This window comes from Cydia strobilella, chromosome 1 (assembly GCF_947568885.1).
Source record: "Cydia strobilella chromosome 1, ilCydStro3.1, whole genome shotgun sequence".
Taxonomy (NCBI): Eukaryota; Metazoa; Arthropoda; class Insecta; order Lepidoptera; family Tortricidae; genus Cydia; species Cydia strobilella.
Window position 1 is genome coordinate 15,710,146 of NC_086041.1, and position 23,830 is coordinate 15,733,975.

The following is a 23,830-nucleotide window of genomic DNA, read 5'->3' on the forward strand; positions in this document are numbered from 1 at the left end:
TGTTTTTTATAATGTTGTTAAATATAATTCTGAACGCACAAGTTGAGTCGATGCAATTTCAAAACGCATCGTTGACATTTCATACGTCAGAAATGTCAACATTATCAACAAATTTTTTCATAAAAATTTTTCCTTCACTAGCTCGGAAAGCCGTCTTTTATCCTTTAAAACAAGCGGGGAAAAACGCATTTTATCCACTAGTTGGGAAAGTAATTTGACCTTGAATGGAGCGTGTTTAAGTAGCTTGACAGATAACAAAACGTAAAACGCTCATAATAATGGTTCGTTCGATATTAATTATCATTAAATAAATGGTTTGAGAATCTAATAAAAAAACACCAGATTTAGCTTTATTTAATGATTTTAACTCATAAACCTTAAAATTCCATAATAAACGTTTGTTTTTTAATAATTATGTTAAATATAATTCTGAACGCACAAGTTAAGTCGATGCAATTTCAAAACGCATCATTGACATTTCATACGTCAGAAATGTCAACATTGTCAACAAAAATTTTACTTAAAAACTTCTCACGTAAAAGTACAGAATTTCCAGAGTTTTTTGTTATAATATTGTAAAAAATGAGTGATTCCAGTTGATGAAGATGATCTAACGCCTGTGGATGTTGCACTTTCCTCGCTATAGTGAGGTGAAAAGTTTTGTGTTACACACGGGTGCAAATGTATTTTACTTCTCGTGTGTTGAAACACTCGCGGGCAAAATACAACTTTGCACCCTTGTATAACAAATAACTATTATCTACACACATATCATAAACCCTCCATGATGCTTTCAAAATCCGTAAATAATGGCCAACATTAAGGTCGTATAACACACCGTCGCACCGCACCAAGGTCATTGTGCGACGCATCCATAAGTAAGAGCCAGAAAGCGATATCTCTTTCTCGCTCTTACTTATATGCTAAAATGGGGATTACGTTTGTATGGAGAAACGGCTGTACTGTTTCCTCTTAAGTGGGTTCGGTCCCTACATATTGGTACACTCAGCGTCAGACACTCTGTAGCAGTCTAGCGTCTAGCAGTCAAAGTGCTCAAATAATTCGGTACACCATATATTTAGTAGTAGTAGTAGTAAATCACTTTAGTATGGTGCACCGAATTATTTGACTACTTTGGTTGCTAGAAAGTATTTGACGCTGAGTGTACCTACTTGAAATATTATATTTGCAAAAAAGCAAACCTATTTAAACCAAAAATGGTACGTCTAGATTTTTACGGCCGTTGCCTATATATAGAAAACCGGCATCAGGGGTTCGAAACTTATGGAAATATGTCATTCCAGGCCAGTACAAGCTTTTCAGATACGCAACATTTCCCGTTTGTTCTAAACTCAAATTCCAACAGCCATTAGGTATATCCTGGTCGATGGAGTCAAGGAAATCCATACTATAGTTATAGTCTTGCCTGCTGAGAAGGTTGGAATTCCACTGCTGCTGCGGCGGACGTATATGAAGATACGACTTTAACTGTTGAGCTTCGGAACCAGTTAGTCCGTAAAAGTTTGGGTTGATGACGACTTTTCCGTCCGGTTGCTTGATGAGCTGCCCTCTCGCACATATTTCCGCTTCGTCGCAAATGTTAGCAATAGTTCCTGCCATCCTGCTTTCTTCTGTAATAACCTGGCAGCGTTCTGGATTATTTTCTTCTAGAGCTTCGTCTAAAATTTTAACTTTAAGAGTAGGATCTCCACGGAATGGAAAAGTAGCGAGGAGCGACAGCAACCTGTGACGTCGTTTGGCTTTCGGTAGTAAGGCCCAGTACTTAAAGTCGGTCGTGTAAAAATACCTGCAATCTGCCACAGCATCATTGGTTATGCCTAAAATATTATTTACAACATGTCAATACAACGACATTAACGTATCGTATCATAGAGGGTTGGTTTTTGGTCTAGAAGTCTTCTAGAAATCGATTTTCGCTCATGTCGTTTCGGTCATTGGTATATTTGGTATAAGTGCATTCAGTATAATGTCCTGAACACAAATATATGAGATGACAAGCGCGAAAGTGGTGGGGGTAGTTGCTGTGACGTCATAAAGTCAGCAGTACAAAGTTTTTTTACTTTTTTCTTTTAAACATACCATGCGGGGTACCAAATGAAAGGGCTTTGTGAGTAGATCACAAATATATAACATACAGTAACATTTTCACTACTTGGTCTACAAATTATTAGAAAACGTTCAAAAATTTCACAATCCACAGTTGACTTTGAACTGCTCTAAAATGAAAGTGACTAAATGGATTATTTCAAAATACATATATATACCATTAAGATATTGTGGATATCCTCTTGTATAATGTTAGAAAATTATTAACCAGATATATCCAAAAATAAAGAAAGTACATCAAGTTGAATAACAGTATAATTTTCGGTTACATTAAACTGCAACTATTATTAAAACAAATAAAAAACCTGTTTACATATTTTTTTGAAATGTTCTTTTCACTAGCTTTCATTTGGTACCCATATAGCTATAGCAAGAAAAAAACCAACCCCCGATTTTAAACGTCAAACTTCTATGAAATTATGACGTATAAATAACACTTTCACTGCGTGTGCTATCAAAATCGTTGCAAACTTTTCTTGGTCTACCTCCTAAGGCCCCTCCAGACTATGTGCGTGAATCGCGGCGCGACTTCGCGGAGAGAACATGTCGCGACGTTGACGTATGACTCCACACTCGCAAACTTCACGGCGATTTCCCAGTTTGGTTCTCGCCAAGATGGCGGAAAAGCATCAGCTGATCGAGCTTAACTGCTAGGTAGGTAGTTAGGTAGTGTGTATCTATGGCATTGGCATCATACGTGATTTAGCTATTTTTCCATTTTGTTTTGTTGTAAAACCGTAAAATATAGCCGTTTTATATTATATAATTATTATTTATCTTGCCACATATGAGTCAAAGTAATGTGGAGTCTTGCCAGTTCGCGCTTATTCGCGCCTCCTTTGACGCGGGCTAATAAACCGACAAAAAACGGGGAACTAGGCGCGAAAAATCGAAATCTGCTAAATAGACGCCACACTTACGTTCGCGGCTTCGCGCCGTGATTCGCGCATGAGTGTGGAGGGACCTTTTGAAAATTAAATATCAGGTTTGACTTACCAACTGCGATGTGGTAGTCACCATCTACAGCGTACAACTGTCCCCAGTACTGCATGTGTGTGAAGTGGTTCTCTGCCTGCAGCATAGTGAGGGAGTTTTGCAGCATGGAAATCAGTTCGCTGCTGAACATCATGCCGTTTACGTTCATGTACTCCCGGAACTCCCAAAGCTTGTGGACATTCATGGATATATTATTTTAGTCTCAAGTTTCCTAGATATAAAAAGATGTAAGCAGTCCCACGTATGTTTCGCAAATAACTAGGATCGACATATAAGACGTTATATCAACATTTAAGCAGTATGACAGCGTGGTGACAGCTTTTGTTTTGTCATTATTCATGAAACACTATGGTTTGGAAATTATTTACCCCTCATTTTCATGCACAAGGAAAGCGCTTCTATTTTGGAACACATATAAGTCCTATAACCTATCTGCAGTTATAATAATCATTAGTCACAGCAATACGTAAAGCCTGACCAGAAATATATAATCATGCGCCATGTTGCGGAATTTCATTGGAAATATTCATCATATTTATCAACAATTAATTTCAGAAAACCCCTATTCATTTTAAAATACCTATCCAACGACATCCCACACCATAGGGATAAAGTGAATATTTTAGGAGACAATCGCTTCGAAAGAAACAAAATGTGTGTAACAATTTTTTATCGTTTCAACCCTATAGTGCTGGATATTGTTGGATAGGTCTTTTAAAATAAATAGGGATTTTAGAAAAACATTTTTTGATAGTGAATATTTTCGGAAATAATCCCTTTGAAAGAAACAAAATGTGTGTGACAATTTTTTTATTGTTTCAACCCTATAGTGTGGGGTGTCGTTAGATAGGTCTTTCAAAATAAATAGGGGACTTTAAACAACATTTTTTGATAAAGTGAATCATTTCGGAAATAATTATTTAGAAAGGAAAAAAAAAGGGTTTTTCCTTCTAACTTTTGAACCATGCATCCAACAATTATGAAAAAAATCACAAAAATAGTGATTAATAAACACATTCGAAAATAGTTAAAACAATCGTGATCAGTTAAGCCGTTTTTGAGTTATGGCTAAAAGTCTTTCCTTCTTATTTTCTTTTAAAGCCTGGCAACCCTTATTTGTGACCGGATTTTTGCAGGCAACATTGTATTCGCAATAAAATTACCATTATTTTGATATATAATTCAAGCGTCAGACAGATGGGTGCAATTATCGATTTTAACTCACCCGTTTAAACACGGCAATCTCATAATAGTGACCGAAAAAACATAGGCAACCTAATTTATTCATGTTGTACAAGTTGTATACTTTCCATTGGAACTTATTTCGTTCGTCAGACAAATCGGTGAAATTTGAAGAAAAAAAAATATTTTCAAAAATTTATTAAATGACTTGACCATATTTCTTTAGGCAACCCTATTTATTTATGTTCAGGAACATATTTTCTTTCATAAAATATAGGTTTCATCCGTCAGACGTATGGGTGAAGGTCGACCATATATAACGTATCTCCTACTATCATCATCATGGTGGCCTTTTGGTGATCCAATCTTGGATGTAGGCCTCTTCCCTTGAATGGAGTAACATGATAGACGAAATAAATAAAAATTGCTATAGAGTTGAGCTGATCTGATGGTGTGGTGTGGCTATTGGTTAATAGTAGTCACACTATCTGGTATGTTACGACTAATTTCTAGGTAAATCGGAGGCATCGATTACGCAGATTACGAGAGAAGGTTGTACTTCCTGAGGTTTTATGCTGCCAAAGAAAAGCATACATAAAATAAAAAAGAAGACGCAATTAGAAGATTTTGACCTATGTGTGATACGTAAGAAAATACATGAATTTTATACGGCAAAAAATAAAAGTAAGTAAGTCAATCGAGTTGCCAATCCACATTGGACTATACTGAACTGTTGCCATATAAATGAGAATAATAGCGCCCTCTTGACAATGACCATATATTCCTGGTCAGGCTTTAGAAGTGCAATGGATATATCATCAGTATCATCACCATCGTATCTCACGTATTGCGCCCTCTCTTTCATCAGTTACTAAATTAAAGAAGGTGAAATATGCTAGACTACAGATGTAGTCTAGCATATTTCACCTTCTTTATAATATGCTAAAAATATGCTAGACTAATAGATATTAGTCTAGCATATTTTCCCGGTTGGCCATCGCCTACCGGTTGTATATACTATGTCTATGGCCTACCGTGCCCTACCCTTAAAATTGAAAATCGATAGATGCCTCTCTTTCGCACGAATCCACGAGAGCAATAGAAAGGCAGATAACGATTTTCGATTTTGTCGGTAGGCCTCATGTAGGCCTTCCTAAAGCCGTAACAGAGCCAGTTTGTTAGTAGAAAAAGGCGGCATGATTAAATTGGAGATTGACGTCAATTTCTTTTCGGATCAAATCTGCCGATTTGATCATCCCGTTTGGAGTAGCCTTTAATCAGATTGGCGAAAAAAGTTTCCCGTCAGGACTGGCCTTGACGCCAATTTCGCCGAAGCCGCGTAGTCTGGAGCGAGCTTATTTATTGCAAAAGCCCCCGTGTACACTTTGAATACTCGACTCTGCATCGACAACATCAAATCATTCGATTAATATAGTGTGTCAAGCCATTACCGTCAGTAGAAAAAAGCGGCAAACTTAAAAAATGTAGGCGCGAAAGGTTATTGTTAAAACCTTTATAGTGACTGATGTGTCTGTGTATAGTTACTGGATGGCAAGTTTTTGTTTTGAATTTAAAATATTGTTATTCTATGTCAATATGTTAAAAACTATTGATTTTACTTGATGTTCAAATAATATATTATACATTTTATTACGGTTTTAGTTGTTTATATTCTAATAGCTATTGTCCTATAGAAAATTTGAATTTCGCGTCTTTTCTACTGACAGTTGTTTGACAGACTGTAATAGGACGTCTTGAGACTCTTGAGCCCGCTCCAGACTCCACACTCGTGCACAGACTAATAAGAGATACTGCTACACGTGCTACCCAAGCCTACCACTATTTTATTCGTATAGCAACACAACACCATCTTTCATCTCTGTCTGACCTAAAAAAAGCCAGCCCAGCATGTCTTGTCGTCCTCGACTTGGCGCCCATTTGTAACCGGCTTTTATACTTTAATTTTAGTTTCACTTATTACGCCTTTACAGTTCGGTTCCGTTTTTCATATTAGACGTGCTACGATGTCTTCTAATGGTACCAACGGTGAGGATACAGAAATGGCGGAGTGCGAGGGGGAAAAAATAGTAACAATGATGGACGTACTTCAAGAACAACAGGAATTCGAAGAAGACGCTAATGCCGTTCTTGGAGCTTCAGACGACAAAAACTGTACATACAGTAAGGTAATTAAGCTAATAATTTTCTGGGCTTCATGCAGATAAGGTACAAGCAATGGTTCATTATAATGTTTGACGTCTCGAGATCCGTGACGACAAGAAAATGTCTGGTTAAATGGTTAGGAAAAGATGTCGTCTATATGGTGTGCTCTTAAATTAATGTACCTATTTTTGCTAAAAGTGGTACCATGATGAATTGATTCATATATGTAACCGCATAAACAGCTGTTATGAATATTTTCTAGTGTATCGGAAGCCCGCAATCATACTCGATAATAGGCTTTGCTTCGTTGCCAAACGATGATCTCTAAAAAACTTTACATTCTAACTTGAACTAAACTTCAATCAATACTGCTTATGGCCAACAACTAAGTCCTGCTACAAAATTGAAAAATTCTACTATTCCGACTACGGAGACCAGTATGAAAGTAATTTAAGGGTATATGGAAACAACATCAGGGACCGACCCGCTATCCCTTATCGGGGTTTTATAAGGGTATTGCATAAGGCTTAACTCACCATACCCTTTGTTTTGCTTTTAAAAACCCTTATATAAAGCTACCACACTTGAGTAATCGGTAGCCCAAATACCCTTACAAAACCCTTATCATCTGCTACCAACACCTTGCATATTGCTTATAAGGGTTAGCCTTATAAAGGGCTTCCCTTTTAGCATATAAGCGTGCTAATTTAAGTCGTCTACCTTGTTCATAAAGCACACATTACTTCGAATCCGAGTGATCGTTGGCGGCGACGGCGGCGTTCTTTGACTAGGCACGTATTTTCTTTCCTTTTCATACACTACCGTAGATATATACTAATCCTGTCTCTTTTAACGCAAAGGGAAACCTTTATAAAAAGCGCTTAAAGATAAGGGTAACCCTTATTAAGAGCTAGCCTTATTTTTGGTTAGCTTTTCGGTAAGGGTTAGTCAAAGGTAAGGGTATGAATGGGCTTGCAGTTCAAAAGGGAAAGTCTTTCAATGTGTTAGCCGTGTTTAAGTGTCGCCCATTGAAAGGGTTTTATCGCGGAAAGGGTTGTCCAGTCCCAGAACAACATGTCTAGTAACACTTTGATCTGACAATGCAGAGCTCTTAACATGTCCACTGCAGTAGGGAATCAAAAGATCTTGTGCAAAGTATGGTTTGATTACGAGTTAAACTTATTGCTGCAGTGAAGGTGTTCATGACTTATTACTTAGATCTTCTGTTACTGCTGTATAATACATATATAAACAAAACTTTTTTTACTTTCCTATAAAAACCTATTCACAAAAATACCTTAACCCATTATGACCTACCGGTGGGCACCGCCATACCTGTGCTTAGTTTTTCGCTCTAAGGTTACAATAATTGGAAAACAGAGATAGCACAATCGGATTCAGTCTAACCTCGAAATTCATCCAAAGTTATGAAATTTGGTATGTATGTTAATTAAAGGTCTCTTTTTCATGTCCACACTATTTGACATTTGGGGACCTCGAGGAATTGCAGCCATCTTGGAAAATGTATACCATCCTGGAGAAATTTGCGTTTTACTCTAATATCTCTATTAAATTATGGTGTAAGGCAATATTAAAGCTTATTAAATTCTACACAAAACAGTCCTAGATATCTTTGCGGAAAAAATACATCTTATTATAGAAAATAATAGCTGAATCCAGATTTAGTGCTTATACCCTTTCAGGGGATATTCTCTTAATATGAAACTTGGAGGAATATGAATTCCACTTTTGTCTATACATTTGTACACGTTCTACCCCAATATCAACATGTTACTCGACTGCTTCTTCTAGCGCCTAAACTATTGAGTGGATTTCAATAAAATAGACATCAGTAGATCCATAATTGGTACACGAGTGCTATGCAATACAAATTTACTAAAATAAATGGAGGAAAAATGTTTAGGACTTAAAAATGTAACTGCAAAAACAGATTTTAGGTCTTAAATGGGGTTTAAACAATAAGTAATGAAATTTGACACCTACAATTTCAGGGATCCCTGTTTTCGTGTCATAAAATTGGAGCTTCGGGGACCACGGGGATCAAACGCCATCTTGAAAAGTATATGTCTTTTTTGGTTTTTCTGATTTTCTCGGAATATCTGGGTTTAATGTGAATACTGTGTATGGCGAAACGAAAGCTTATTAAATTCCACACTAAAAAGTTATACGATACCATGTCCCAAAAACGAAGCCTTTTTCTAGAAATAGGGCTTACAAGTTACAAGGGAAGCTTACAAGTTTCCACACATTTTTTTTATTCGTGGTTGGGTAGATAGCGTTTTTGGGTTCCAAAAATTGGTAAAAAAATTATAAAGTTATTTTTTCTGACCCGTCTCATAATAAATTTTTTGTAGGAGATGATTAAGTATAACCTTTTGACTTCTGAGCCATATATCTAGAAGAAAGCTCCGTTTTAGGGACATGGTGTTTTATACCTTTTTTGTGTAGAACTTATAAGCTTTTGTTTCGCCATACACAGTATTCACATTAAACCCAGATATTTCGAGAAAAACAGAAAAACCAAAAAAGACTTAAACTTTTCAAGATGGCGTTTGATCCCCGTGGTCCCCAAAGCTCCAATTTTATAACACGCAAACAGGGTTCCCTGATATTGTAGGTGTCAAATTTCATTACTGTCACTATTGTTTAAACCCCATTTAAGACCTAAAATCTGTTAGTCACATTTTTCCTATATAATATTATATAAATATAATAAGGTGGAAAAATTCGGCTTATATGTATCCTAAGTATGCATGTAATATTGCTATGCCCCCACGGGTCCATGTGGAACTACCAAGAATTTGTAATACCTATAAAACCATGGTTGCAATAAATAAATATGAAATATGTACCCGAAGAGGACATCAAAGTTTTTTGTTTACAAATGTAGTCACTTTAAATAAAAATAATTCCTAATTTTAGATTTGTTGTATTTTTTTGTAATTTACCACCAGGAAAAAACTTTATTCAGTTTTTATTTATAATTTTTTTATTTATTAAAATAAATTGGGTGATTTCTTTTCATATGACACATTTCATATTAAAATCAGTGCACTTACTGCGGTAGAAGATTTCTTTTAAAGGATTTATTTGTAAGAACGTGCATAATTGAACTTAAATATTTCGTGAAGAATGAAAGGTATGGGTATCGGGTTTTTTTGTAATACTTTTATATACTCAGTACTATATATATATTTATTAAACTATTCATGTTCCATAATATTTTTTTTAAGAAATCAAGTAAAAACTATCAATCGAGTAAGAAAAAAACTTAAGATGCCGTTTTTTGCCAAAAGGGTTCAGTATATGTTTTATGAGTATTTTTTTATAAGTAATGTATATAATGAGCTTTTATTTGAGATATTAAACATTGAAATCGGTCAAATAGTTAAGCTTGTAGAATTTTTTGAAATATATTTTGAAGAAATTTACACTCACATTCAAACTTTTATATTTCGTGAAGTATGAGAGGTATCGGTGTCGGGTTTTTTTTATAATACTTGTTATTTATTCAGTAATATATACATGCATTAAGCTATTCATGTTCCATACATTTTTTTTGAGAAACCAAGTAAAAGCTATCAATCGAGTAAAAAAAAAATCTTAAGATGCCGTTTTTTGTCGAAAGTAATCAGTATATATTTTTTGAGTATGTTTTTAAAAGTAATGTATATAATGAGCTTTCATTTGAGATATAAAACATTTAAATCGGTTCATTGGTTTAGCTTGTAGAATTTTTTGAAATATTTTTTAAAGAAGTGGCGCCATCTCTGTTCCTAAGGGGTGAAACTTGCGCTGCTGCGGGTCAAATCACTCAGTTTGGTCCCTACTAGCACTGTGCAAAGCGGCTTGCTTTTATCATGAAGTGCAGCATCCGGGCAAAAAATGGCCATAACAAGTATGACTATAAAACCGTGTAATGCTTTTCATGGGGGTTCCAAATGATGGCATTAGTTTCTAACTTTGTCCGGACGAATGCGTTGTAGAGGATAGTCATAGCGTGTTTGTTAGTGAATAGCTTGGCTTTGGCGTATGACAAACCCTAAACATTTTCGGGCTTCGTTACAAATCTTCGTAATATGCTGATTGAACGTGAGCTGCGCGTCAAACAATGTACCGAGGTCCTTAATTTCTGTGACGCGTTTCAGGCTTTGTCCACCTATTGTGTAGGGATGGTATATGGGGAGCCGATTACGCGTATAGGTAATGACTGAGCATTTTTCAATATTCAGGGTCAAACTGTTATTACGAGCCCAGGTGGAAACATTGTCGATATCCAGTTGCAGAAGTAAGGAATCTTCAGTATTGTCAATTGGTAGTGCTAATTTCAGGTCATCGGCAAATAAAAGGCACGTTGTATGACTGAGTGCCGTTGGTAGATCATTTACAAGGATCAGAAATAGAAGGGGGCCGAGGCTACTTCCCTGCCCAATACCTGAAGTGACCAATAACGGAGGAGATCGCGCGCTTTCGTATTGGACAAATTGGTACCTTTCCGATAAGTAATTGGCCAGCAATTCAAGCAAATGACTGTCAAAACCCGCAATTGACAGTTTTTTAAGTAGCACATCATTATCGACTTTATCGAAAGCCTTTTGAAAGTCGAAATAGGCAATATCTACTTGTCTTCGCTGGTCCAGATTACTAGATATCAAAGAGACGACATTGACCAAGTTGGAGGCTGTTGATCTCTTTGGTAGAAACCCGTGCTGCTCGTCGCAGAACCAGCCATTTAATTGTTTAAATATTTTGGAGTAAATTATTGATTCGAAAACTTTCCCGAAGATTGATAATACGGCAATCGGTCGGTAGTTACGGACATCGGATTTTGAACCAGATTTATGTATTGGCAGAACTTTAGCAGATTTCCAGACTGACGGGTACGTTTTATTTTTTAATGCCAGGTTAAATATATATTTTAGTGGTTGGATAAATGCTTCGCGACAGTCCTTGATTAAGAATTGGGGTATGCCGTCAGGGCCCTGAGTATGTTTGGGCCACAGGCGGGTAATTGCTGCTCGTACGTCGGCTTCGCTAATTTCATCGATCGTGATATGACGTGCGTTAGACATCGGTGATTCAGCGGTTGCAGCTTCCGATGCTGTCAATACATTAACATTGGGAACATTTTGCAAAAACACATTTTTAAAGAAATCTGCGAACGAATCGGCAACTTCTTGCGGTGACATGTTGCCGAATGTGGCAGGTTGGTTAGATCCGCGTTGTTTCTTTACGTAGGTCCAAAAGGAGGAGGGATCGCTCACGATATTGTTTTGTAACCTATGAATATACGATTGCATACATATTTCGGATTTCGCATTAACCATTCTACGATAATATGAGAAGAAGGCGTAATATAACTGGTGGCCTGTTTGTTTATATAGCTTGTGATAGGAATTTTTTGTTTTATTTAAGTGTATGAGTTCAGGGGTAAACCATTCGGGGTACTGTTGGTTGGGCTTATGTGTCATATGATTCTTAAAAGGAACGCATTCGGTTAAATTATTGTTAAGAATACTATAAAAACAACGGGCGCAATCATTTACATCATGCGTGTCCTGTATTGAGGTCCAGTCCGTAGTTGTAATTTTCTGATAAAGTAGGGGATAATTCGCTTTACGGTAGTTTCTCTCCCGGGCTCGGGTATCAGTATCACTGGGGATGGGATCAGCAGGACGCTTACTGAATAAGGTAGGAATTGATATTTCAATATTGAGGGGGGTATGGTGTTTTTCAAATGAGACCAGTCCAGTAACAGCTTTAGTAACTATGACCTTGTAAATTGTTTCATTCGATAACACTAGGTCCAATATTCTGTCAAGACTATTGACAATACTATTTTGTTGTGTTAGGTTACAATGACTAAGAAAGTTTGAAAATGTATTTCGTACACTAACTGTAGCTGAGTAGAAGTTAAAATCACCGACAATTATTGTGGGATGGCTATAATTATTTACAATTCTTTCTAAACATTGAAAGGTTGAGCAGTACTGAGATTCATGTATACGCGGTCCCACTCGGACACTGGTGGAAGGGCTCAGGGCCAAGGAGGTGGACGGCACCACTATCCGCTGGGTGCAAAGCATGCTCTCAAGCAGAATGGTTAGGCTAGACTTGCTTAACACTACACTGGAAGTGGCCACTGTGAGAGGCTGCCCGCAGGGGGGTGTCCTATCTCCCTTACTCTGGACTCTTGCGGTGGATGGACTTCTGCATAAGATGGCGGAGCTCCGAATCGACACTCAGGGGTACGCAGACGACCTTGTTGTGACGGTGAGGGGCAACTGTCAAAGTACTTTATCAGACCTTATGCAGAGGGCTCTCAACACCATAAATACATGGTGCAGAGATAATGAATTGTCTATCAATGCGGACAAGACAATTATAGTTCCATTAACGAACAAGCGGAAACTAGACAAACTTAAGCCGCTTGTCATGAATGGTAAAACTATTCCGTTCTCAACAGAGGTCAAATATCTGGGGGTAACACTGGACCAGAAACTGACCTGGAACAAGCATGTGGACGGAACTATACAAAAGGCTAGATCAGCCTTGGCAATATGCTGTCGTTTAGCAGGCAACCGATGGGGTCTAAAACCCAAAATTGCCTTGTGGCTGTACACAGCTATAGTGAGGCCGATAGTGTCTTACGCCTCCGTAGCATGGTACAGGAAAACGACGCAGAAGGCAACAGTGACGAGGCTTGGCAGCCTGCAAAGAACTGCCTGTGTCATCGTCACTGGAGCCATGTCATCCTCCCCGACGGCAGCCCTAGAGGCCATACTAAATCTACCGCCCCTTCACCTGCATCTGGAATTGGAGGCGAGATCTAGTATGCTTAGAATAGCGGGCGCGAGGAGAGGTAATTGGTTATCGCAAACTCTGAGACTGTTTAAGGAATCAGTGTACGATATTCCTATTCTTGGGATGCCGTCCGACACTATGGCACCCAAATTTTGTCCACTCAAACTCTACTCAGTGGAACTCCCCAAAAGGGAGGACTGGTCAAATAGTCAAATTAAGTGGAAAGAAGGAAGCCTGAGGTGGTACACTGATGGCTCCAAATCCGGATCTGAAGTAGGCTGCGGAGTATATGGTGAAGCGCCCAGGAAAAGCATCAGCTTAAACCTAGGGCGTTTTTGCTCTATATTCCAGGCAGAGGTATACGCCATTATTGAATGTGCGTCAATAAATCTGCAAAGCAACTACGGCAACCATACTATCTATATCCATTCGGATAGCCAGGCGGCACTCTTAGCCCTAACCTCTAGTGATGTGCCGTTACCGTAAATTACGAGAACAAAGAGAATCGTCGGGTAAATTACGCGGTAACGTTCTCCGTACGGGTAATTATGGAGAAAGTTGTCTAAATTTTCATTTTTTTTACAGAATCTATTTTTATTTTGGTAATACAATCTGTACTGAAATTTTCAAAAAAATCAGTCAAAAGGAACTAGTTTATTACCAAAATTACCGTAAATTACCGCGTAAATTACGGGCAATCTTCCTCGCGAATGTTCTCGGGTAATTTTTCCGAGAGGTATTTTAACTTTAATCAATGATATAAATAGATGTTAGAGATGAAATACACAATAAATATGAAGTTATTTTACTAATGTTTAATATTTTTTATTCGATGTGCGATTTAGTGTTTTTAATGAAAGTAAGTACTTGCCTAACGAAAAATAAAGTGAGTTCTCTATTATTTCAGCTTAGTTGTATAAAATCCATCTCATAATGAATAAATTTATTCTTTATCAAAAAAAATTAAAACTTATTATGTACAGTGATGTAATCTAAAAACCATTAATATTTCAATAAGTCATATGTAAGCAAGCTTGATGTGTAAGGTAGAGTTTGATTTGTAATGGCTTACATTACACAAGTATGTTTGACGATATTTTATTACATCTCATGTTTATTTTAAGTTAGGCTGTTGTATTGTGAACAGGTAAGCGCTTATCAGCTGGGTTCGCAATCTTCCACCACCAGTTACCGCAGGTAAAAAAAAAGCTCGTGGAAACTGCAGTTTTTGTACAGTTTGGGTACTAACGGATTAAATTGGTTCCTGATGGCCCTCAAGAATCAAGATCCTGCATTCATAGCGCTCGTCTTTTTTATGTCCTGTTACTCGTCTCGATAGCGCAATGAGCACGTGATAGGATCTTTCAGAGTGGTCCTATTACTGACAAACTAAAAGAAGGCTTAGATAGTCCGGCCATTAAATCCGTCTTACATTCCCACAAACCATGAGGTAAATACTGCAGTCATGAAGGTCTACCTTCCACCGCTTCACCTACACATGTGTGCTATATAGCTAGAGCCCCCCCAACCTCAACATATGGTCTAACCTGGGAGCTCGGCACACAATAGGCCTGGAAAAGGTTTACGGAGACTTTAATACATAACGAAGTCAAAATAAAATAATATGAGGACGACGAATCACGGAGGACTTAATCAGCACCTATGAACTGAGTATCTTCCGATCTGATGGGTCCAAAACAGACAGTGGTTCGGGCTCTGGAACCTTCTCAGAAGAGCCGAACGTGTCCATTACCACTCCGCTAGGAGTTCATAACTCAGTTTTCCAACCTGAGTGCATTAGCTTCATCAATGCGGAGGCTACCATCACTGCAAGGAAGGTTAGTAGGATCCCTCCACCCTTATACTATCCGCCAGTAGAGCACTCTAATGGCCCTAAGCCATATAATTACATCAAAACTCATACATGAATGCCACGAACGACTAATGGAGACCTCCATATGGCAAACCTGTATCTCATAATAAGAAGCTCACCCTTCAATGGATCAAGGGACACAGTGGATCCTGAGCTAACGACGGTGCGGAATCGATTTTCCCAATGCCCTTTAGCAAGATACGCTCACTGCTGCTGGAACTTACAAAGACACAGCTCAACCAGGCTGGAGACCGACAGGCCATGCATGGCATCAATGAAAGACTCACGAAGTCGCTCTTCCAGGATCTAGCAGGTCACCTTTCCTGTGAGGGGTTGGGTTGGTTGGCTGGACTAGCTCCCACCCCCCGTTACGAAAACTAGGCGCCTGTCGTCGAGTTACGAAAACCTGCCTGTGCTACAAAACAATTCAATAACCTCACAAGATTTCTGGGAAGACGAAGACCTCCCAACACATGGTAGTTAAATATCAAGAGGGAGTTGAAAGTAGAAGCTAACCCCTATGGTAACCCAGGATAAAGCGGTTTGGCTCCGCTGTACATTGAAGCCCAAATAGAGCTGGGACTAAGATAAGGAGAAATAAGACTATAAATTATACCAATCAACCACGTGTCAGAAAACATTAGTACACTTAATAATAATAACAACGTAAAAAAACATTTAAATATTTTAAAACCACAAAACTTGTAAGCAAAATTCAATCTTAATTTAATATACTTCATGGGTAAGTTACCGTAAATTCTCGGTAATTTACGGTAATTTTCACTAATGAGAATTACGGTAAGTGCGTAATTTCTCGGCGGCACATCACTACTAACCTCTGATGTCACCACATCGAGGCTGGTTGAGAACTGCAGGCAATTATTGAACAACCTTGGAGCCAGGAACAAGGTTGTTCTACGTTGGGTCCCGGGGCATGCGGGTATCGTTGGAAACGAAAAGGCCGACGAACTCGCGCGAGCAGGGGCTAAGGGGAAGAACTACAGTCCTGAGCCGTTTTGTGGGATTCCCAGAAGCCTAACGCGGCTCTCCCTAAAGACCTACTGTCACTACAAAACCATTCAACTCTGGAGGGAAAAACCAGGGTTGAACCATTCCAAAGCGCTTATCAAGGCCTTCAGCAAAAAGGCGTCTTCGAGCGCCTTGGCGCTGCCTAGGAACCAACTGCGCAACTTGGTCAGGGTGCTTACCGGGCACTGCGGCCTAAATAAGCACATGCACACTATGGGGAAACGTGACATGGGGCGGTGCAGACTCTGTATGGAGGCAGAGGAGACGCCCCTACACATCCTCACAGAGTGCCCCTGCCTAATGCGCACTCGTGACTTGATCCTGGGTGGACATATATTGCGCCCGGAGGAGTTAGTCTCTCGAAACCAAAAAGATCCTGCAGCTGTTTGAAGTTGCAGGTTTGGATCGAGAGTTGTAGTAGGTGGCGATCACAATAGATCAGAGATGGTCGCAGTGATACATAGGCTCTGGAGCCTTACATAGCCCCTAGAAAAAGAAGAAGAAGAAGAATATTCTGTCAAGACTATTGACAATACTATTTTGTTGTGTTAGGTTACAATGACTAAGAAAGTTTGAAAATGTATTTCGTACACTAACTGTAGCTGAGTAGAAGATAAAATCACCGACAATGATTGTGGGATGGCTATAATTATTTACAATTCTTTCAAAACATTGAAAGGTTGAGCAGTACTGAGATTCATGTATACGCGGCGCTAAGTATAACACGCATAGAATAAATCGAATATGTCCCTTAGTAACGAGCGCGCAGATGATTTCGTCTTGTTGTTGATCGCCGCAGTCCAGTTTGAACAGGGTGTAGGGCGCACGTGCCGCGAGCAATACTCCGCCACCGCCACGGCCTGCGCGCTCGCAGCGCAGTACATTGTAGTCGCTCGGAAATAATTCGGAGTCGTGGACCGAGTCATCCAGGCGCGTCTCAGTTAATGCTATTATATTGGTCTCAAATGTAGTCAGTAACTTATTTGTAGTAGATAGTTTGCCTTTCAATCCACGTACGTTTTGATAAAATATGTCTAACTTACGGGCTTTAGGGGCTGCGGCTGTGCGAACGAAAAAACGTACGCGTTGTGTTGCATGGTTTTACGAAATTATCATTTCCGGGCAGTAGCACAGGCGAGTCGGTATCGCTGGCGCTTACAGGTGTCATTTGAGTAGCAGTTGAGATAGCTTGAGAGGTATTTAATAGTGGTATTTGCGTGGGTGCCTCAGGATGATGCTCTTTGCCGTTTATAAACAAACGAGTGCCCCGTATAACTGCACGATGTCCGGCCCGACGGGCATTTCTAAGGCAATCTCTCAGTGTTTGCCTCGCCTTCAGTGCCTCGTCATCTAAGACTTCCGATACCGAGTAGCCCGTATTCCTAAAGCAATGGGCGTTGCTAATGACGTAATTTTTCATCCGCTTGCTTATAAGTTCAACGATAATCGGCCGGCGGTTAGATCGCTTTCCTATTCGTTTTACTGACTCAATAAATCCATTAATATTTACGTTGAGTATATCATAGAACATACAATTCAGGCGATAACATATATCCGAATCACTCTCCCCGTAATGCTCATCAAGACCGTATAGTCTTATATATATATATAAACAGTACAAAGTTTTTGCTGTTTTGGGATATGTTTACATTTCGTGAGTTTCCGCTTCTTCAAATTGTGTTTTTAGTTCCAGTAGTTGATTTTTTATGTCATGATTTTCTTTCTGCCGCACATCTATATTTGCCGTAACAGTTTGTAGGTCCCGTGTTAATATTTCTTGTTGTGATGTGACAGTAGAGTATTTTTGAGTGAATTCAGTCGTAATTTGATTTATTGCTGTAGTAATCTCTGTCTGTATTAATTTTTTAAGGTCATTAATGATGGTGGCATGACTCATTTTTAGTTTTGTCTTTAATAAAGCGCTGATTTCTTCGATTGTGACGCCTTGAGTAGTTGATGATTTGTAATCATAGTGTCGCCTAGTTGTTGTGTTTATGCACGCAGGACAACGAAAGTCGCGCTTAATTTGATAATTTATGCTTTCGAAAGTGGTCATTGATATATTTAGGCAGTAGTAGTGGTAGGATTTTTTGCACGTAGTACATATCAGTAGATCTCCATCGCAAATTGAGAGACTGCACGAGAAACAATTCATTTTGCAGGTTGCTTATTATTTATTGTCCAAATTAAATATCGACTTCGATGTAGGCCTATTTTTACGGCTCGGTGCTCAGCTGGTAGGCGGGGCTTGATCCAGTTATTTCCCTAGATATTGCAGTGGACGTAGTGCATCATATAGTTGTCACGTTCCTTCTTATTGTCTTGCAGACCTCAAACGATGGCACTCTTCACTCTTATATCTAGTTAAATCGATTTGTGTTTTGTAAATTTCACTAGATGGCGTTAATGTTAATTTTACGTTTTTTGTTGATTAATTGTCTAATATCACGATAAAACAGGTTGAACTATAAATCTTACGCGGCGGTTATTGTTCTTCTCGTCGTTTTTTTAAAAGGGTCACTGTTCGGAGTTGTATTAGTCACTAAACTTTGTTCACCGCAACTCTGCACTGTCTCTTAAGTTAGTTATTTTTTTACTGATTCTAGCTGGTTTTATATTTTATTATCGACTTAGATATAGTCACACTTCTGGTGATCTGTTAAATACATGCCATAAAAAATCGACTAATTTAGGTTCGAGTTTAGTGTAAATTTCACACAAAAAACGCAAGCTGTCACGTGATCTTGATGACGTAACGATCTGATAAACAAACTGCTGTCAGTGCCACCTCTGGCACTGACCTGGTGGTCTTCACCACCAGCTCCACCAGGTTTGACAACTTGTCTGTGTGTTTCTCACAACGTGGCGTCACGCGCTCCGATTTGCGTTTGCAGTCACGTGATGCTGGGGATTATTTTAAATACTTTTAAAATATTTTTTTTGATTTATTTATTACGCATATTTACACTTACAAAATATAATTTTCAGCATTCTAATATTCCCTGCTATGGTAAATACATAACATTTTATATATTCGCGATTCATGTCAACATCCCTATTGCCGAAAAATAATAATTGTGTAATTTTAAAATATATTATTAGTGTTACAAACATGTGTCGCTTAACTTGAGATAAATCCAACTATCAGATTTTGTGATCTTGGTATTAAGAAAAGGTAATAGGGTAGATATTTCCTAAGAGGGTCGAATGGATTTATCGGAGTGAAGTTACGCGACACATACATACCTAACAATAAATACTTACCAAAGAGCACAATGAGTTACCATGCCAAATGAGATCTTCAACCAGTTTAGCTATTTTCACAATACAGTATACCTCGATTATCTGAATGCTACAGTCTACAGTTATAAAAATGTAATATTATGTATAAAAAAGCATTACCTTTTTCAAGGTATTTTTAAATATTATTATGTACGTAAATTTTGTCCTGTACTGTTTTTATGTAAAAATGTGTTGTTTTTGTTTGATTATGTCCGAAAAGTAACTTTTCTAAAGTAGGGTAGTTAAGGTTTTACTGTAATAATAAATTCATAATGAGTGAATAATATTATTGTCTTATATTTTGGTTTGTTATCCATCGTATTGCACAATTGTATGCATAAGATGTTGTATAACTGATGCTAACCTATCATTTGTTCAAAGTCAATTGGAATATGGAGCAAGAACTAATGTAATTTGTTCTTTTTAGGGATATATAAAACGCCAAGCTGTCTATGCATGCCTGACTTGCTGCAACGATGCCAAAAATGACCTAGACAAGCGTGCTGGTGTGTGTCTTGCCTGCAGTTTGACATGCCATGAGAACCATGACCTTGTAGAGCTCTATACCAAACGCAACTTCCGCTGTGACTGTGGGAATCCCAAGTTTAACCACCCCTGTCAATATACTGAAAACAAGACATATCTCAATGATGAAAATATTTACAACCAGAATTTTAGTGGTCTCTATTGCACCTGCCACCGACCCTATCCGGATCCAGATGGAGTTGAAGAAGAGATGATTCAATGCATAGTATGTGAAGACTGGCTTCATTCTTCACACTTAGAAGCTACTGTACCTTCCCCTGAGCTATATGCTGAAATGATTTGCAAAGCTTGCATGGATAATAATGAATTTCTCCATGATTATAGTAAATATGCTGTTAATGGTGATGTTGATGTAGTGAGTATCACTGAGTCTGATGATTCCAAGGGCTGCAATGGAGATACTAATGAGGTGAATGGAGTGAGTATCACTGAGTCTGATGATTCCAAACGCTGCAATGGAGATACTAATGAGGTGAATGGAGTGAGTATCACTGAGTCTGATGATTCCAAACGCTGCAATGGAGATACAAATGAGGTGAATGGAGCTAATGATTCTGGCATATTGACAAAAGTTGATAATCCCACTGAAGCTACAGATACCAATCATTATACTATTGACGAAAATAACCTAAAAGATCAAATAGATCCAAATCTGCCAGTCACTGGGAAATCTGATGATGAAAATCCAACTACTGAGAAAACTGATGAAGTTCAAGCTGAGCCTGTTAAAACCTCTGATGAAAATACTATGAAGAATGACCCAGCCGATGATGCTGCAAACCTCACTGAAGAAAGCCAAGCTAAAGACAATCAAGACGAGAAGCCATCTTCTAATGAAATTTCGGATAATAAGTTAGGGGACAATGGAAACTCTGCTGTTAGTTCTAAAGACCAAGAAAACACAGATACAACTAATAATAAAGGTGATGGTACTACTGATGTCACTGAACAACAAGACCCTGCTAATACTTCTCAGGGGTCTAATGCATGTGATGTCAATGGCGATCAACCAACAGAAGTTAAGACTGAAGAAAAACAAGATCTTGCTGACTCGAGTCAGGTGAGTGCTGATAATACAAATGTTGAAACTTTACAAGTAACCAATAACCATTTAGGAGATGAAAACACTAAGGAAAATAAGCGAAAATTATCTACAGAGGAATCTTCACTTGATGTTTCTGCCAAAAAACCAAAATTAAGAGAAAGTGATTGCATTAGGCCACAAGGTGCAAGGAAAATGTTCAAAGGCGCTACATTTTGGCCGAGCCATTTCCGACAAAAATTGTGCACTTGTAATAAATGCATTACCATGTACAAGGACTTGTCTGTTTTGTTCCTAATAGACCCTGAAGATACAGTTACTGCTTATGAAGTTTTAGGCAAGGAAAAAACTGATGGTACTGCATCTACTCAGTATGAGAAAGGCCTCGAAGCATTATCATCTCTAGGAAGAATTCAACAAATTAATGCTTTGACAGAGTATAACAAGATGAGAGATAAGTTACTTGATTTTCTCAAAAGCTTTAAAGATAGAAAGGAAGTTGTCAAGGAAGAAGATATAAAGGCCTTCTTTGCAGGTATGAAACCAAAAAGAGAGCCAGATGGTGTGTATTTCTGCAGATAAATTTTTATTCAAATAGTGACCATTTTATTATTCTTTATATTCTATTGTAGTGATCTAGTGATTGATGTCATTCCCACTAGTATTAAATAGGTATCTCTTATTTAAGGTTAACACCATTGATTTTTTATCTTATAATACTTTGAAGTAATAAATGACTCGTAATTATTTTTAATAAATTGTTTTAATCTTACCACAGATATAAATATACCATAGATGACGCAAATGCAGCTACTATTAGCTTAACGTTACAAATATGGATGGTATAGAAAGGATGCCAATCTCTTATGGCAGAATTGTTGCAAAAGTGACCGCTTTCAGCTTTAAACAATAGTTCTTAATCTCTCCGGTGGCGCTAGTTAGGCTCTGGGACATGAGTATAACCACAGATTATATAATAGTTCTTACGAACAGATACTTATCTCTCAAAGAAAACGTAAATACCTCCCGTTTTGATGATACCTACACAAAAATACAATGGAGTGACATTCAGCGCGCCGCTCCCCGCACCGCGCGCACCGGCACAACGCTAGGGTTGCCGACGCTTAGAAATAATAAATACCAGTAGGTATTTTATCATTTCTAACAGCGGAGTGAAATAAAATGAAATCTAAATCTTAAATTATGTATTTTAATCATTAATTTACAACTGTTTTACTTTTATATAATGTACCTACCTATGTTTTTTTTTCTCTAAGTGATCTGTTATTAAATTTGACTGGCTGGTTTTAGTGTAGGTTTCAGGCATGGAGACTATATAAAGGAGCCAAATCTCTATGTATGAAACTCAGAATAATGACTAAAGCAAAGAAGCCGGGCAAAAATAAAAGCTTGGTAAAAGATATCGTATTCACAACACGTTATTACTTTTTGTCTATGAGTGAGTGAGACAACAATCCGCAAGTTCTTTCGTTTTTTTCAGTATTGTCATAAGATGAACTGAGGGAAATGTCAAATGGTCCTATGTGGTTCTATAATATAATCCAGCCAAATAAAATATAAGTTCGTTATTTCACAGGTAGGTGTCAACTGTAACAACTTGACATAGTCGTATTATTTTAGTTGAAATATTTCGGGATGTTTCAGCGGTCATCTTGGTTTATTTTAATTATATTCTTGCTATTCCTGAAAGATTGTTGGAAAATGTGTTGAGTTTTTATTTGTAATGGTTTGAAGTTCCCTTTGTGATAATGTCTTGTGTGATCGAGGGCTGTAAATCGCATACAGGAAGAAAATAAAATACGCACGAACCGATAACCTTTAATCGGTGAGTTTTGTTCAATTTTGAAGAAATTAATTTATAGGACCTGACCCTAAACATAGAAATCGATATATTGTTTATGTAATTATTACTTGCATTCAAGTCTATATAGATTTTTGCATAAATTTTCGAACTTTTCTGCTAAGTATGAAAGGTTATATTTTTGGCATAGTGATGTATCGACCTCAGATCAATAACCTATCGACATTTACAGCTTTCTTATAGTTTGGCCCAGGACTGTCTCATTTTAATTGATGAGTACAGTCAAGGGCATAAATATATATACATTCCCAGTCTCAAAAATATGTGTACGCTCAGACAATAAAATCGTGTTCACATATTTTTAAGCCATTTGTCTGGATCGATATTTTTGCCTTCGACTGTACCTATAGTTTTCTTTGTTCTTACTTACTGACAGATTGTGTTTGCCAGACTATAGTTTAATACTAAAAACCGGTCAAGTGCGGGTCGGACGCGCGCACCAAGGGGACCGTACTTTTTAGTATTTGTTGTTATAGTGGCAACAGAAATACATCATCTGTGAAAATTTCAACTGTCTAGCTATCACGGTTCACATGAGATACAGCCTGGTGACAGACAGACGGACAGCGAAGTATTAGTAATAGGGTCCCGTCCTTACCCTTTGGGTACGGAACCCTAATAAAAAAGACATTAATGATCATTGATGAATGTTCCTTTTATTAATATTGTTGGTCACAAAACTCAACTTTTTATTTCAGATTTCCAAAGGACGAGGAATAGGGGATATTACTGCGATGTTCTGCCACCAGAGTGCAGCACTAGCTTTTTTAGTGCACCGTATCGTAACTTATTCATACTGTACCTTTAACAGGTTTTTGACAAGTTTTCAGGGGACCTACCGGAAAACTCGAATCCGAAATTTCGTTATCTAGCTGCCTATTTA

The 23,830-nt window shown here is 38.0% G+C and overlaps 2 protein-coding genes across 3 annotated transcripts; one reads left to right on the top strand and one right to left on the bottom strand.

The window, feature by feature from the left end:
* Positions 1-1,188: 1,188 nt before the first annotated feature.
* On the bottom strand, positions 1,189-3,480 carry LOC134747196 (radial spoke head protein 9 homolog). The gene is made up of 2 exons (XM_063681792.1): positions 3,124-3,480; positions 1,189-1,838 (listed from the first exon to the last, which is right to left on the bottom strand). Exons 1-2 carry the CDS (start codon positions 3,305-3,307, stop codon positions 1,207-1,209), a joined length of 816 nt encoding a protein of 271 aa, XP_063537862.1. The 5' UTR covers positions 3,308-3,480; the 3' UTR covers positions 1,189-1,206.
* A 2,717-nt stretch (positions 3,481-6,197) lies between these two features.
* On the top strand, positions 6,198-21,672 carry LOC134741524 (putative E3 ubiquitin-protein ligase UBR7). Of its 2 annotated transcripts, XM_063674345.1 has the most exons (3): positions 6,199-6,491; positions 19,905-20,369; positions 20,496-21,672. In XM_063674345.1, the coding sequence occupies exons 1-3, from the start codon at positions 6,330-6,332 to the stop codon at positions 21,645-21,647; spliced, it is 1,779 nt and encodes a 592-aa protein (XP_063530415.1). In that variant the 5' UTR covers positions 6,199-6,329; the 3' UTR covers positions 21,648-21,672. The 2 variants fall into 2 exon arrangements, with proteins under 2 accessions (XP_063530406.1, XP_063530415.1); XM_063674336.1 differs by having other exon boundaries at positions 6,198-6,491; positions 19,905-21,672.
* The last annotated feature ends 2,158 nt before the right edge of the window (positions 21,673-23,830 follow it).